Here is an 18,179-nt window from a genome sequence, read left to right on the forward strand (position 1 = left end):
GTGCGGAGGGATTGGGATTTCTTTAGATGTAGCATTTCTAGCAGAGCTGGGTCAGACATGGCTTTGTAAGTCAAGCAGAGAGCACCTCTAAGTAGTTGATAAAAGTTCAACAACTGAAAGCGCTTATCCAGACGGCAGCAGCAGGATTGCATTTTATTTTGTTAATAAAGGAACTGATTTTAACAATTTCAACCATTTTACTTCAGCTTGGGTGGCAGCAGCAGGTTTGCTTTCTACATTTACTTAGTTTCCACTCATACTGCCTTTGGTGGTGATCTCAGTGAATCTTTTTGTTTTTGTTGTTTACCTAGTGATATAGGGGTTGATGCCTAGCTTAGTGAGTTTTTCTACGATTCCTGAGTGGGGAATGGTATCAAAGGCCTTGGACAGATCAAGGTAGGCTGTATGAACCACCTTGCCTTCACCTACAGCTCTGGTGACTGACTCAAAGAAGTCGACTAAGTTGAGCAGTCATGATCTTCCCTTCACAAAACCAAACTGTGTGGGATCTAGAGTTTGGAGATTTCTTATATCCTTGATTATTAGGTTCATGATGATGCATTCCATAGTTTTGCATATCAGACTCGTCAGGCTAATGGGGCGATAGTTCCCAGGGTCTGTAGTCACGCACTCCTTTGTGGAGAAGGTTGACTGTGGCAGAGCCCCATTCTGTAGGGACAGAGCCTGAGGTGAGGCTGTGATTGAACAGGGCACACAGGTGAGGTGCCAGTTCACTCTGTAGTTCATGTAGAACACAGCCAGGGATATTGTGAGGTCCAATAGAAGCTGTATTCTTGGCCTTGGACAGTGCTGTTTCAGAAAAGAATCCATCTAAGCATGGATGTCATAACCTAGAGAGGACAAGTTCTTTAATTTTCAGTGTTGGTCACTGCCTGCAGTTTACATGGTATCTTGCTGAGACCACCAAAGAGCTATAACGTTCTTACCAAAAACTGACTTTTAGAAAAGAGGTTCACTTTAATGTCTTAGGGGTGCCATTTCCTCCCCATATGTATTTAAAATAAGGTATTTACTATAGATCTCCCCTTGCCATCAACCCCACTGTACCAATATCTACACTATACACCCTTCTGTTTAAAACCATCACCAGGAAATTAGTTGAAAACTTGCTAAGAAAGTTGCATTGCAGTCACTACTTTTATTCCCTTCATCCTTGGCTGCTGGAAGTTGGCTGATTCTTTCTAATTGGGCCTGTCACTCACATTTTAAACCACACCCTTACAACTAAAATTGCCCCATTAAGCTTTAAGCATTTTCTTATAATACCACTCCCTAATATATCTAATCTAGCCTTGGTTAATGGTTGTAAGCCCATGCAAATGTCTGTTCACTGGATAAAATCATTGATAAACTGGTATATGATCAAACTGTGGATTATTTTACCAGATATCATGTATTTAGCAACATTCCAACATACAGCTTTTATTCACACCTAAATACAGTACAGTCAGTGACTTACACAGACTAACTGATCAAATCTATCTTAAATGTGGAAAGAGGTAAACTGAGAAGTGCATTTTTTATTCCTTAAACATGCATTTAAAAATGTCAATCAGAGTTTGCTTATAAACAAGCTAAAATAAATTAGGTTTGCTCTTGAATTATTGCAGTAGTTTGATAGCTACCTGTCTTACAGAAATGTTACAGTTCACACTGATAAAAACAGCTCAAAATGTATACCAGAGGGATGTGTACTTGGACCACTTTTTTCTCACTACTTTTAATGATTTTTTTGAATTATTGATTTTTATCATCCATACCCAGTAGGCTGAGGTGGTGCAGTGGTTAGTGCTTTTGTTGTTTATCATCCATACTTTGTTGTTTATCATCCATACCCAACACCAATTGTGTATTGTACAAAGATGACTCAGTACTATTGAAAGTCTAAAAATCCTAATCATCTTATTTCAGATCTACATTATCATTTCTCTGCTGTTTAGTAGTGGTTATGTAAAACAAACGAACTAGTAATGCTAACAATTCATCAGTTATAGTATTTGGGGCGCATAAAAAGAAATAGTCAATACCACATCATTGCTTATTAAAGATCTATATAACAGTCTTATATCTTGTGCCACCACTCAAAAATATCTGGTCATTACCTGGAACCAAAGATCAAACTTCACAAAATTTAAAAAACAGAAAATTAGTAAAGTCCTTAACCAACTGAAAGGTGTTATACATAAGATCTTATTTTTTATTTTCAGAAGCTAATTGGGTACTTTCAGTGAATGTAGTGCTACTAAGACATGAATAGTCTTTGCCTGTTTTACACGTCCTTCTCCACCAAATGCCGACATGCTACAAACTGCAGAGAATAAGATGCTAAGATTGACTGTACTTGTCAGCGTCATTGAAAACTATGTGAATGACAGTGGAGCTAGGGCTAATTTCATCCTATTAATCTCATCATCAGACTAATGGAATAACAGGTATTGCTGTCAGTTTAGAAATAAGTTTGTTATTTGAAAATTCACTTCCAGTTGGAGAAGTCAGGAGAGCTTCCCATTGCAAATATATCCATCTGTCATAGCTGCCACAAAGAAAACATTAAGCAGATTTGCTCCTAGAACTTGGAATGCTTTGCCATAAAATTGTGCAAAAAAGTGATGGTCTTCCAGTATTCTGCAAACTGCTAAAATCTTTTCTTTCAGATCGATACAAGTGCAGCCGTCCAAAAGAACTGGCTTAGCCACTTCTGCAAATATTCTACTGTATCTTTATCTTCCCTTACAAGACTAGTAGTGTCATTGCCATTTGTTCGCAACTAAGGAACTTATTCCATCACAATTGATACAATTATGAAAATATGTAAACATTTGTTTTATTAGGGGATATAATTGAGATAACTGTCAACATCACTATCATCATAATATTCATCTTTTCCTGTAACTTTATTTGCATGTGCTGAGATTTTTACGTAGCACATGTGTGGTAGCATGTTGGCATTTGCAAAGAAAAGCTTTTGTAAATGTTGAGCTTCAGATCATTCATTGATTATCAGTAGACCCATATATATATATATATATATATATATATATATATATATATATATATATATATATATATATATATATATATATATATATATATATATATATATATATATATATATATATCTATGGGTTACCTTCATTTGATCGACAGACCATTTGACTGAAACCCATTTGGTGTAAACTTAATTTGACTGACAACCAGTAATTCAGTACACGTCAAGACAAATAACAGGGATTGATCCGCCTCCCCAATGTCGTGCGACCCTGGAGTTGGTATATATAGTTAGGGGGGGTGTGGGGGGTGAAGCCCCCCACCTATTTTCATTTAAAAGCATGAAAATACAAGAAAAACTACACATTTTAAACAAAAAAAGCCCCCTCACACCCCCCACTGTGGGAGGCTGTGCCCCCACACACCCCTAACTATATATATCAACTCCAGGGTTGCACAGCATTGATGAGGGGGGAAATTCCTGTTAAGTGCCTTGAATACTGGTCGTCGACCAAATGAGCTGTTGACCAAATGAATGTCGATCAAAAGGTCTGTCGATCAAATGAAGGTAATCCATATATATATATATATATATATATATATATATATATATATATATATATATATATATAGATATGTATGTGTGTATATATCCCCATGGATTGTATTTCTGTATTTGTTTATGCACTGTCTTCATCCTTTTATCCTTATAACTGCAAAATTATAGGTAGTTGTCATTTACTTTACTAGTTCTTTGAAGTGACAAGTGTAAGTCAGTAATAAATGAGTAAATAAGATTATTTTTATACCTAGCAAGAGTATGGTAGAGGAAGGGTCTAGATTTATTTTGAGAACTGCCAACTTTGAACACTTAACAAGCCCCTTTTTTTTCATTTCTTTTGCATTGAAGAAAATGCAGGTGCCCCAATAATGGCTGTTGCCAAAGTAAATTACAGTGAACACAGATCAGAGTATTTCAGTATAAAAGAAGTACAGGCAAAATTTTCATTAACTCATCTAAGAAATCAGAAATTCAGAGCACTATCAGTGTAACTAAATGGAGGGATAACTTTCATTTATGCTATATAGGCTATGCTCTATTATATGGGCACAAAAAAATCATGTCAGTATGGCAGTCCCAGTGGTGGCCATATGGGGTTCAAATTAAGATATAATAAGAACTAAGAATGACTCTGATGGATTAATAGTGCATAAAATATCAATGATGAAAGCATGTATATTTTCAGTTTTAGGGTAGAGTTTTATTTTAGTTGTTTTACAAGTGTACTGCTGCCAGGTTGGTTTTCATTAAAAACAACATAAGGGTATGTTGAGTATATGTAAAAAAAATAACGCAAATGTAATAAACCAACAAAGTGACTATATTGAATTTTGTAGTATGTGCATAATTGTCACTTAAAGTCAGAGGAGAGTTTGAATCATAGGACAGTACATAACTGAAAAGTAGGAAAACTGCACAAAACTGACTACCACAACCTTTTTGTCTCTTGAGCAGGATTAAGGACCTTTCACAGAGTGAAACCTGACCAAAACAGTGTAATCATAGCCATAGGTATTGTGGCAGCTTAGAAAAACTGGAAATTATTTCACTAAAACACATATTTACAAACAATGCACATAATATGATAACAGTAGTGCAGAGGACTAAAGCTCTGACTCGTTAATGAGCTGCTTCCTGGGCAAAGGATGCTGGGTTTGAATCTTTCCTACCTTCATTTGTGTGCTGTGTGACATTGAGCAAGTCACTTAAGCAGACAGTGCTTTGAGGCAATTGGGAATTTTGGCTAGGCTCCTTAATGGTCTCCTGGACTGTGTACTTAGTAGCTAACTATAAGCTCTGTATCTATCAAAACAGCTGTGGTCAGAATTTTTCATAATATTTCTTGTAAGAAACAAAGCCAGTCTCTTCACCCATGTAGAAAACAACATCTCTTATGCAATCTAATGTTAACCATGGTCATAAGCATAATTTTTAACCTTAAATCTAACCTTACTTTTAAATATAATGCTAAACTAAACCCTTAAACTTTAAAGTTAACCCCCGCCTATATATGAGCTGTAACCCTATGGTCACTAACTCCTTCATATATCACACAAATTCATTCAGATAACTCATCTTTCATTCACTGTGAAACTCTGCATAACTAAATTTATTTAGTATGGCACAAACAAACTAAATTAAGTTGAATATTATCAGAACAATGTTTTAATAAATGTGCTCGCAATCACTTGTCCTATTTACCTTCAAAAGAAGGTATGATTCATATCGGTAAATTCTTCTCAGTATTCCTGAAAAAATCCAGTCCTAGTCTTCCGAGATGGCTGCACACTGATCAACGTGTTGATTGGTTTTCTCACAGTGTGAAAACTTAGTTGTAAAAGAAAGACACTAAAGCTAACACACTGGAAAAAATTCAATTACTGGCTTACAGTTACACTGCCTGGATGCCTTCAAAGAAGAAATTTTGAGAAAGTAACAGAAACTAACAGGAAAAGGAAATGTGAAAATTCCACCCAGGAAGAATCTTGTAACTGTTCAGTAAAAAGCAGTCCAGATTTCAGCTTTGGGATAGGTGATGGCTTCCAGTAATTTGGAAAAATGAATTAAATGCACTTAGAAATATTTAAAATAAGTGAAACTCTGAAGAACTATATACAGTCGAATAACAAAAGGCTGGAAAAAATAGAAAACATTTTAGCTAGCTATTTAGATGAGCTGATAAAACTGTAAAAATTAGAGGATTAAATGAAGAAAAGTCTGTCTGAGCATGAGGTTTCAAAAGAAATGTTCCAAAAAATAATAGAGTTAATAATAGACCGAACACGCAGAAATAAAAACAATGACATTTTATGCTGGAAAAGTGGAAGGAACAGACTGTATTAATTTTATGAAAGCGCAAGTAAGTAACTGGACTGGTGTTCCACAGCAGGATTTGTTTGTTAAAAGGACACATTTTGTGTATGCTCCAAACCTAGCCATGAGAAAGTAGCCAAGATCGTTATTAGTAAGAATGCAGTCATAACTGTGGAAAAAATCGCTTCTGACAAAATTGAGGCACGAAGGAAAAGTATTAAACAGTTGGCAACAACAGAGTTTTTGACAGGAATGATTATTCACTTTACACCAGACACAAAAGAAGCATGTTTATCCTAGCAGTCATGAGATTCAAGCTACTGTATCCAGCTGTCATTAGAATAGTTTTCCCTGTAGGATCCAATACATTTCTGGATGCAGCAGAGGCTATGGAGGAACTAAACAAGAAGATTAACCAACTAAGAGTGAGCCAGCAAACAGAAGGGAACTCTCCTTCTCATTCTTCTGACAGTAACAAAGCCCAATGAAACCTTTGCTTTTGCTTCAAGGAAAGTGCTTGGGGAGCAAAAAAAAAAAAAAAGTCACTGGAAATGACTAGAAGAATCAAGAGTACTTTGGTACTTTGGATTTGAACAAGAAACTTGTGTTGGGAAATGGAGATGTCTTGGTTGAAAAACGGCAGCATTGTGAAATCAGTGAATAAATGGAAGACTGTAAAGCTATTGACCACATTAAACTAATGGGCAAACTGTTAAGTATATACCCCACTTTATGTCATAAATATTTAGAAGAACACTGAAAGGACTGAAGAAGAAACTGTAAGTAACATAATTTTTTCCTTAGCAATATTTGTATGGAAAATTCATGACATAAATTATATGTTATATTTTTGTTTTATTAAAATGTTTAAATGAATGAACAAAACATATTAACACAACAAATAGTAACTATTTACAAAGCTGACTTTATCACACTGTTATAAAATCAATAATTATTAACACAATTAATCAGTATTTCTCTAACAGAGTATTTAGTTTAAACCAACAGTTATAACTAGAATTCGATTTGTTGTTTCTTATCCTAAAAGTATGTAGCTCATTTTGAACATCTTTTGCAATATTTGTAAATGCTACAATCGAGTGTAGAAGCATATTTTTCTAATTTTTAATGACAACTTTTCTAGCTATTTTTAATATGCACCAGAGAAGAGAATTTTGTGTTCATGGAATAATTCCAGGAATTAGAGTATTAAATAGTATCAAAGACTTAGTAAGAATAAACTTATCAGACCATAACGCTTGCAAAAAGTTATTAATATCTTTTTAAAAGGGTTATAAAACATTACATTCAAATGTCAAATACGTCCATAAAAATAATTTCCAATATAAGGAAGCATTTCTCTCTGATGACTGTAAGATCATTTTTATTACCTTCTGTTAAAAATTGCATTGTTTATTTTTGTAGAGTAGTCCCAAATAATTATCTTTAATATATGATGTATAAGTTCTTATTAATTTGTATATTTTGGTTAACTGCAGACCGTCTCAAAAAACTCCAGCTTTACTCCATTGCATATTGCCTACTCAGAGGCGATCTCTGCCTAACATACAAAGCTATGTCTAATCCAGAGCTGTTGGACATGCCTCACTTAAAGAAATCCCAATCCCTCCAAGCTACACGCTCTAGGGACCTAAACCTGTGTCACCATAATAAACAGAACATGTTGGAGGGATAGATTCCTGTCCCAGAGACTTCCCATACTCTGGAACAAACTACCTATCTATATCAAAAAAAGCTCCTCATTAGCACTCTTTAAGAAGAATCTTGATGATTGGATGGGAAATAGGAAATTCACCCCGGGGATCACTTCTGTGGCTCTGCACGATAGGGGCACAGGTAAATAATTTTCTTGGGTGGCGAAAGCCAGGGTACCTTTTTGGCTAGGCTTATATAGGCCCTAGGGCCAATAGCCTAGTACCTACCTATGAACCTATGAACCTAAATAACACTTATTAGTCTCATTATCTGATGCAAGACTTTTTTAGAACTTTATGAATTTTAATAATCTTTTTAACTATATGAGACATTAAATCTGTTTAGATATTACATATTATCTATTACCATAAATAATGCGCCAATTATGTGTAACAAAATTCAGATGTAAGTATTTTAGTACCATTTAAAAAATTATTCAAGCAGCAAGAAAAATATTATTTGTAAAACCAGGATTTTAGAAATATTTGAGAAGTCTAAACAATCTTATGTAAAGGCTATGGAAAATAATGTAAAGAACCATACTTTTATATCAGGATTTCTACAAACACATTTTTTAAATACATTAAGAATATTAGCAGTATAATATGATTCTGATAGTTTATTAATATTTTTAGCAAAATAATTATTTAATAACCATATGCAATTATTAGGTAATATTTGGGCAAGGCAAGTCCCTCGGTGGTGTGAAGCTTGGCTGTAGATGGTTGACACTGTTGAAGTGACACACCAATCTCATGTGCAAAATAGGAAAAGGGATTGTGGATGGATGGATTTGACTATGTAAAGTCGACATGCTATTATTGTTAATTAACCATACATATTCACGCATTAATTTCCATGCAGCTATATCCCTTGGATTTAACCATAACATTATAGTTTTAATTACTGAAGACAACAGAAATAATTCTTTATGGAAATACAGTACCACCAACATCCCAAATTCTCATATGGTGTTCTCATTTCCCCTTCTCGCTCTCCCAATCCTTCTCTACTCCACTGTTCTATGTTGCCTACCTGAAATAAAGATTTCTTCCAATAAAAAAAATATATATATATATATATATATATATATATATATATATATATATATATAATTTTAATATTTTGGAATCTCCATATTTTTTTTTAGCTCTCAAATGTTGTTTGTTTGTTTATCTATATTTGATCTTGGCTTAAACACACTAAAGAACTCTGTACAGGTTTATCGTACCTACAATTTAAACAATGTACTATAACTCATTTTATGTTTGATATATATTGTATGCTTTGTCACTGCCTAGGCTTGGAGCTTTTCTCCCCGGGCCTCTACTGAAAATGGGCATATATCCAGTTAGACCAGCCCGGTCAACAAATGTAAAATAAATAAATAAATAAAATAAATTTTTGACTTAATATTCAGATGCCAATTTTTTGGAAGTAAAGTATTATTTTTTTAAATAATCTCTTTTAAAGGAAATATAAAGATAGTTTGAATAGCATGTAATAGTTTTGGTAAAATAATCATTTTAATTAAAATCAATGTTATGTTACGAAGCAGTTTTGGGTAGTTTGCAGTCAGGGGTATTTTAAATGTGAGGTGGAGAGAGTCTTATCAGTGACTATGTTATATGATATTAGACCATATTCCAAAAGTGTCAGTGATTATAAAAGACTTGCTCTCAATGTAAGTGACTTACTTCAGTATAAGGCCTAGGTATAAAAAGCCTTACTATTGGGGCCAGATTCCAAAAGACCTACTCTCAGCATAAGTGGTCACTTACACTGAGAACAAGTCTTATGGTATTGGTTCCATTCAAGTAAGAAAGTAATGTTTCCTAGTTGTAATTTATTCAGGCATTTCATACTGTAACAAGGTAAGAAAGACCAAGAAAAAGTTAATGTTAATATAATGTTGTGATCTTGGAGGATGAAAAAGTATATTTACTGCACTACATGTAGAATTAAGATAATAATCTCAATTGTTTTTTATAGGGGAAGATATTTAAATTAATGTTCTTGAGTTAAAATACAGACACTTTTATTTGTTTGTAGTAAACAGGTTTAAAAATAAGACAGATGATGACAGGTATGAAAATGGTAGCTTTCTTATATTTGCAAAGTCTTTAGCTATTTTGTCCATTACCACAATCAATTCAACATGAAAAGTTTGAACAGTGTATTCTGCAAGTTACAGAGATTTTTCCATACATCTGCAAATTTACTTGCTGTATTATTTTTACCATTTACCATTAGTTGGAGACAAGCTGTCTGCAAATTCAAGCAATTAATCATGTGACCTCTGAGCACTTTGTGCTGAGAAATGAACAAGTTACAGTATATTTAACATTTAAAGGCACATTGGCAAGCAGTTCAGTGAAAAATGTGTTCATTATATATAAGTATTTGCCTACCCAGCAACATTAACCATTAATGCATTTAATATAAAAGCACAGAATATTGTTTATTTATTTAAAGGTCGTCAGTGCAGTCTTTCTTATGGCTAAAAGTTAATGTTTACTGAAAACATGCAAGCTGTTTTCACATCTGGTTAGGGTTATATAGATAAGAGAAGAACAGAAAGCAATCAGTGTTAAGTGGGAAGTCAGACTGTAATATGCTGTAATATGAACGTTTGCATGGATAACCTTATTTTTAGAATGGGTACTGTCTGTGAGTGCAGCTATTGATTTTGGACAACTGCTCCTATATAGAAGTGTAAACCTCACTTTTTGAAAATGTACATAGTTTTGTTGCTTATTTTAAGTTGTACTATAATCAAAGTCAAAAGTAAACTTTAATGTCATTAGCCTACACAAGTGCAGCCTATATGAAATTGCATGCATCAGGCCCAAATTGATTTCACATTAGATAGGTTATTCTACCGACATATTTCCACAGTTTACCTTATCTATAATTTTCAGCAGCTGAATGATTTCTTATTGCACAAATTCTTATTGCACTGTGTGATTGTACGATTATCTGTATTATAATGTGAGAATTTGAAAATCTATTTAGTTTTTGAGTGTTTTCATCGAAGCAAAAAGTTTTGAAAATGTGGCATAGGATCAAATGGAGATGAGAAGAAAGAACTGCGTAAGAGAATAGCCTGCCCAACATTAGTGTGTTCATGTAAACTAAAAGCCAAAAAAGCACATTCAAAAGAACTGGCATATAAAATACATGGGAACAGTAGTTTTCTGTCATAATGGCAATGCTATCCACATTATCATGGACTGTATGAACCATAATAATAATAATAATACCTATTTCTTAACCAGCTAGGCCTGTTGGATACACAGACCATTATCATGGGTGACCAGGCAGCAGTGTCAAATTATTGACTTACTTAAGGTCACAAATTAGGCAAATGAATCAAACCCAGTACCACAAGAACTACAGTTTACAGCTTTCTCTGCACCTACTGCTAGACATAGCCTTACAGCTGTATATAAAAAAATAGTACTGGGTTATATTATGAAATGTAGGGTACAAATATCAGTTCTGCAGAAGACACATGGATAGAAATGAGGATGTGTACTTGACAAATAAATAAGTTTAAGGTGGACATTCAGCAAAATATCATGGACAAAGGAACAAGGGAGTAATAATACCAATCGATTCTCAGCTAGAGTGTCTTCTGCGTGGAGACATGCGTGAATGGGCGTACCTTCGTTGAAAGTTGTGCATCAGGCCTGGCAAGCCGATACATAAAAATCAACTGCCAATCATTAGCGGACCAGAGTTCCGCTGTGGTGACCCCTAACTGGGAAAAGCCGAAAGACACAAACTGGTGGAGCTCCAACAGTAATAGAAAAGGAAAAAAGAAATAATGGTAGATTTGTTGTAGTCAGAAGGTATTGGCAGTGGAGGAGGATTGCACTAGCAAGTATTTATATTCCACATAAAACTGCTGTTATGGAGCGTAAGAAAATGTTGGTAGAAATAATTAATGCTTAGCAGGGAATACTACTTATGGGTGGAGAATGGAACTTTATTTGCAACAACAAAGATGTACAAGGTGCACAGAAGTGAAAATATAACTAAAGAGGGTAGATTTCTGAACAAGTATATGAAAATATTTGATATGGAAGATGTGAATTTAGTTATAGGAAATCAGATGGAATTTACATATTCTTCCCTAAGGTAGAATAACTGGGCTAGTCTGGATAGAAATTATATTTCATGTGAACAAGTATATTTATTTGAAAGCTTTGACAGAAATCCATTAACTTTTTTAGATTATGCACAAATAAAAATTGAGATAAAGATGAAATGCAATAAAGTAATACTGCCTGTTTGTCACTTAGCTGCTAAAAGAGATGAATTTAAATAATAGGCAGTGGATATGATCCGAAAATCATTGTGGAAGATCAAAATCTTAAGCAGTTCTTCACTCTTTTCCCTCCAACCAGTCCTTACTATCTTTATCAACAAACTCTTATTCAACCTAAAACCGTGCTCTACTACTGCAGATGAACTTACCACTGAATGCCTTAGACTTGACGCATAGGTCATAACCTGTCCTGTCAGCATTCTTACAAATAGATGTAGTTAAAAATCTTACATTTTAAACTTATAGAAAAAGTCACATGTTATCCTGTTGCATAAAGGAGGTAACTCTATTGACTTATCCAACTTCTGTCCCACTGCCATTCTGTCCTCTCTCTAAACTTCTTCAAACATGTGTATATAAACAGCCTCTTAAACACTGCCTTCAAAATCAGTTTCTAACCTCCACACAACATGGTATTCGGCCAGCCCATAGTATAACCACGACCTTATTATTCTTCATGGATACTGTCAGCAAAGCTAGGGATTCTGACAAACTGGTCTCTTCACTTTTCCTTAATTGATACTGTTTTCCATCAACTATCTTATCTTAGGCCTTTCATTTCCCACTCTTTCATGGTTCAACAGTTACCGAACTAACAGGCAACAATCAGACGGCAAGGCTCTCTGTCCACATATCTAACCAATAACACTGGTGTTTCTCAAGGTTCCATCCTTGGTCCCCTTCTCTTTAATATAGTTATCAATAATCGTCACACTTCTTCCTGTGAAGGCTCTCTAATGAAATATGCAGACAATTCCACTATGATCCTGTCTTCTAATTCTCTGCCTCACCTGCAATATATAACACAGGAAGCTTTCACTTTGATCGAGACTTGACTTTCTGATGCCCAGTGCTACAAAAAGTTGAGACACAAGGTTATCAGGTATGGTGAACTCACTGTTACATAATAAAATGTCTAGTAGCTTATGTTGTAATGTGTGCAACAGTAATAATACGAGTCAGTTTGGAGCCCTCCTTTTGGGAGATGTGAAAAAGCTCAAAAGGGATAGATATCTATATACTGAGATCATAAATGGATGACTAAGCCACCTCTGCCTGAATGGTGAAACTATTTATTTTATTTATTTATTTACATTTGTTGACCAGGAGTGTCCGACTGGATGTAGGTCCATTTTCAGCAGAGGCCCCGGGAGGAAAGCTCCACAGTTAAAATAAACAGACAGTAGTTACATTGGATTACATAGAGATTAACAATTTAACATAGCAATTACTTACAAAACTCTTTAGAAAAAAATAGCAATGAAGCCTCAGTGAAACATCTTTCATCAAGTATTAGCTCAATAGCAGTTTCCTAAATCTTTCTTTCATGACTTACTTCATATTGGGATGATATCAACTTCCCTGTTCCTTTATTTTCTCAGTTCCACTTTAGCAGGATGACACCAGTTAATAGGAAGCCACCTTTGCTGCATTTTTCAGACATAGAAGCTACTAGCTTGAGACGTTTCTTGCTTTCCCCTAAATTTCTAAACATAACATCAGCTGCAGTTGTTAGGATAGTAATCTACAAACTCAACTTTTCCATTATGCATGGCATATTTCTGGAAAACTGCTCACATCTTCCCTATTCTTAAACTGAGATATTTTTTAAACGTAGAGCACCATTGTCTATTTTCATGTATTACAGATTTTTGTCTAAAATGTTGGAGTACGTTGCACAGCAACATCCCTTTAAGAACTTTAATAGGTCTAATCTCTTTTCTCATTTTTCCACATAGATTCCCCTGCATGTTTTGTCAGTGCGACTGCTGAGGGTTACCTGATATATGTTATTCTCATCAGAAAGGGTTAGAGTTACTTGCTAAACTGTTTTTGGCTGATTTCAGTCAGTCATTTTCAGCTGCATTACTCACTTTCTCCCTCCAGTCAAATTAAGGAGTCATCATTTTATATTTAACACTGAATTACTTTCTGGACTAGCTCTTTCTATGAACTTCTTTGAGATCTTGATGCAAGGACATGTTGCACATGTTCTGAAAACCATGAATATCCATGGCTGGGTCAGTTCTGAGCCCCCTGCTCTTTATGTATTTTTTACCTGTGGCATCCTCCTCAACACTCACCACTTCAAGGTGGACTGTGCTAATGATATTGGTATGTTGCATGCAGAGTATATCACCAGTGAAATAAGCAATGATTTGTCCAGTGTTTGTGCCTGATGGATGAAAACAGCTTCATATTAAATTCAAAGAAAACCAAATTCATGATAATCATTGTTATATTTCATTTAAAATAAAATTGTTACATCATACAGCCTTGGCACAGTGACAGAACAGATAACATTGTCACCTCACAGCAAGATGTTGGCCTGTTCAATTCTCATCTGGGATGGCCTTCTTTGCAGGCTCTGCATGTCCTCCCTTTGTTCATGTGGGTTTCCTCTGGGTGCTACAGTTTCCTCCCACATTCCAAAGACATGCAGTAAGTGGATTGGACACTCTAAACTGGTCATAGGTGTGAGTGTTCATGTAAGTGTGTGGTATGGAAGAAGAACTGCAGCCAGGTTAGCTACTTGGTGGTGTGAATCTTGGATTCAGATGATTCTACTGTTGAAATGACACCCCAACCCCATAAGCAAAAATGGGAAAAGGGGCTGCTGATGGATGGATACAGACATGGCACTGAATTTATAACAAATGTTGTCTCAGGGAACCCAGCAATATTATTATTTCATTTTATGCCATGAAGTATGACATTATGTTTTAACTATCTTAGTTTAGCAGCTGTAGGTTCTCACATAAGAGTAAGTTTGAGCATTTATTTATTTTTATTTTTCAGGTTGTGGCGGCATCCAGGATGGGGAGAGTGGAGTTGTTTCCAGTCCAAACTACCCAGATCCTTACGACAGCATGAACCGGTGCACATGGCTATTGAGGGCACCAGAAGGCCACACAATAACTGTAAGTGACTTTTGTTATAAGGTGTCAGTAGAGAGATTCAATAACTCATTCTAGATATTTATACAGATAAAACTCAGATGCTTAGTTTTTAATTTTTTTTTTGAAATATTTGCCTCTGTTGTATTGTTTTTGTGTTGCAGTGTGTTCATATTAAAGGAATTAATTGATGAATTATTGATGTTTTTAAGCAGGGATTTTTCACTTGCAGTAAAGCTGTTAGACAGTGTCAATTTGTTTTGAAGTACACAACTCACTGGCACAAACACTAGGGGACAGGCACTGACCAAACAGGTTGCCAAACAGCAGCTGTCCACATGTGGTGCTCTGCTTAAGAAAATGGCACCTAAAATAAGTCATCTGGCCTTTCAGTAAAACTACAGTTAAATTCACACAAGAAGACAAATGAGCTCAGTATTCACCCTCTCTGTTTCACTATTTTATACCAATATTCATGAGATAATAGTAATGATACAGTATCCTCCTCTTTGTCTTATTGCCTGAAATTAGGAAAGTATCTTTGTTTTACTTAATTTTCATTCATGGTCAACCCGGCATGTGCATTCCATCTCTAGCAAGAGCAGATGTAATGATTCTGAACATATCAGCTTTTCTTTGGAGGGGCATTAGCAGCTGTGCAGTCCAGCAATTCATGGTATGTAACATTTCTTCTGTTATATGAAATTAAGAACACATTCCTTGTTTTTATGGCTTCAGTCCATGAACAGTCTGTCATCATATCCCTCAGTTTACAGCATCTTTACAGAACCGTAGACCCGCCTCTCCAATCTAAGAATACTTAAACAAGCTTATTTGTATAAAATGTTTCTTATCTGCAAGCAGTTTATAGACGCTGTACTTAAGATTGTTAGTCAAGTAAGTGCAGTAAGCAATAATGCCTGAGAAAGTGTACATTACATGGAAAAAGTGGACTGACATACAAAGTTTAGCATATAATATTGCAAGTGTGAAGAATATGAAGCAGAAATAGAAAAAACATTTCCAGTCTTAAGGACTTGGGCATCATTGCTGATATGGGCAAGATCTGTCAGGAGGGTACATTATTTCATGAGATTTGAGACTAATAAAAATCTTGGCTGTAATGAAGTTGTTTATTTTGGGTGATGTACAAAAAGCTCACACTATAAAGGTGCCTGAATACTATGATTATCATTATAGACGCCTGTACCTTGGTTTGTTTTCATTATTCTGTACACGCCATAGAGGGAATATTACCATATTGTTTTGGGCAGCAAATAATTGGTATCTGTTTAAATGTTTCAAAACTCAGAGTCAAAAACATGAGCATATGCATTTAATTCTAAAATACATCATTGGAATCAAAGAACTACTAATTGGTTTTCAGATAGAAGAGTTGACTACTGGAATTGTCTACCCAATAATATCAAGGGGTAAAACACAGTGGAATCATTTCAATAAAACTTGAGTAATGTCTTAATAGTTGAAACAAAGTAACCGTAAACAATTGTATCTGTTAATGGGGATTATGAACGCTGTCCTTGTCTATATTTGATTTGAATTGATTAGATTTAATTTTTTGATTGGAATTGTTACTTACTCCAATAATCCCTACTTGGAAGGCCTTTAGTATATGTATTTATTATAATCTTTGAGAATAATACCTAGGTACAAAGAAAAGATACGCAGTGTCAACAGTTGGCTAAACAGTTGGCATCATTCCAGGGGGATCCATTAGGTGTCAGCATGGGATGTTATGTTTGACAGTTCTTACTGTGTGCCAGCGATGGTCTGCAACTCCCATTTCAAGGCCTCCGCACACTGAATAAAGTCTTTGCTGCTTTCTTAGTGCCTTTTTAAGGCAGGATCCAATTGATGGCCATGCTAATGCAACTAACATCAAATTCAGAACAGGATCACATTAAGCTGATAGGCATCTTAACAACAAAATGTCCAACCTTGAGGCACTCCTGCATTTTGCAACTGCATCGTGTAATTACTGAGATTTGATTTAAATATTCAGAAAGCACTCCCTCCATATGTGCATTTTGTTCCTACCATGCATTCTGACCTGATGAAAACTGTGGTGGCATCTCTATATTTGTTAGAGACCATATTACCACTAGACAGATTCCCAGAGACCCACAAACCAAATATATTGAGCTCCAAACTAAACAGAATAGGCTTATCAGTTTATATCCTGTTACAAAAATACCCTGTATAACCCCTGACAATCACGTAAGTTTCCAAAATGTACTTGCTGAATGCCCTATAAGCAACCATTGTGTTGGGAGACTTTAACTACCCATCAATAAAATGCAACACCTGTAGTTCAAATGAATGCTATGTTGAAATGTTCTTAGATTTCGTAAATAAACGCTCCCAATACCAGATTAATTTAGCCACTGGAGAGCATACAATTCTGGACCTGGTCCTTACCAACATAGGTTCTTCATTACTGCTCTCTTGGTATCTCCTTCCTTGTATAAGTCAGACCGTACACTAGTGAACTTCACCTTTAAAATATCTAAATCCACATATGCCAGTTTCTAGGAATTCAAGGATTTCAAGCATACAGATCTTGTCAAATTCCATGATGAAGTTTCAGAATTTACACAAGCCCAGATATTGTCACAGCAGCCAGCTTCACAAAGGAATTATATGCTGACTTGGATAAACACAAAGAACTGGCAGTCCCAACCTGATCTAAATATAATGGGAAGTTTAAAAGCAAACTACCCTGGTGGTCCACCAGTGTAAATAACCTATGCAACAAAAGAAAAATATTTCCTTAAAATATACTGCTGATCAAATTGGACTTCTGGTTGGGTAGCAATGGAGTGAGCCATGTTCTTTTTCACTCTCCTTCCTCTTGCCTTGACCTTTTTTTTTATTTAGCGACTAAGCAACAAGTTTCTCCCCCTGTTTTGAGCAATGGTTATAATTGCATGGCATCTCACAATGGAAGGTTCCAAATGCCTAAAAGGAAAAAGAAAAGATCAATTAACACAAATCCCCCCTTAGCTTAACTAGCTTGCCCCTGAGAGAGGGGTTCAGTCTGAGGGTAAGGTATAAATGGTCGTAAAACACAACTTGACTTTGTGTTTCCTATGAGCCTATCACTGAAGGTGTTTTATATGTGGTGCTTTTTGCACAGGATGTCTGTGATTGTTTTTAGTGCTTGTGAGGAAACAGTGAATCTTTAGGGTATTTCTTTGCTTTTTCTAAATAAGGATTACTTTAACGAATACTAATAGCATCACAGATTTTGTGTTTTGCATTGGATTTTTATCATCTATGCATCCGTATCTCAAGCACTATGTAAATGCTGTTATGTAGTTCTATGTAC

At 35.2% G+C, this 18,179-nt stretch overlaps 1 protein-coding gene across 1 annotated transcript in view; it reads left to right on the plus strand.

The window, feature by feature from the left end:
* LOC122792709 (cubilin-like) overlaps nt 1-18,179 on the plus strand; it is a 3,134,001-nt gene that overhangs the window by 2,366,292 nt on the left and 749,530 nt on the right. The window contains exon 52 of the mRNA XM_044060295.1: nt 14,733-14,854. Within this exon, the coding sequence (XP_043916230.1) occupies nt 14,733-14,854 (122 nt within the window). The remainder of the gene's footprint in view (nt 1-14,732; nt 14,855-18,179) is intronic.

The sequence above is a fragment of the Protopterus annectens genome, chromosome 2.part0 (assembly GCF_019279795.1).
Source record: "Protopterus annectens isolate FY-2018-M chromosome 2.part0, PAN1.0, whole genome shotgun sequence".
In the NCBI taxonomy this organism is placed as follows: domain Eukaryota; kingdom Metazoa; phylum Chordata; order Ceratodontiformes; family Protopteridae; genus Protopterus; species Protopterus annectens.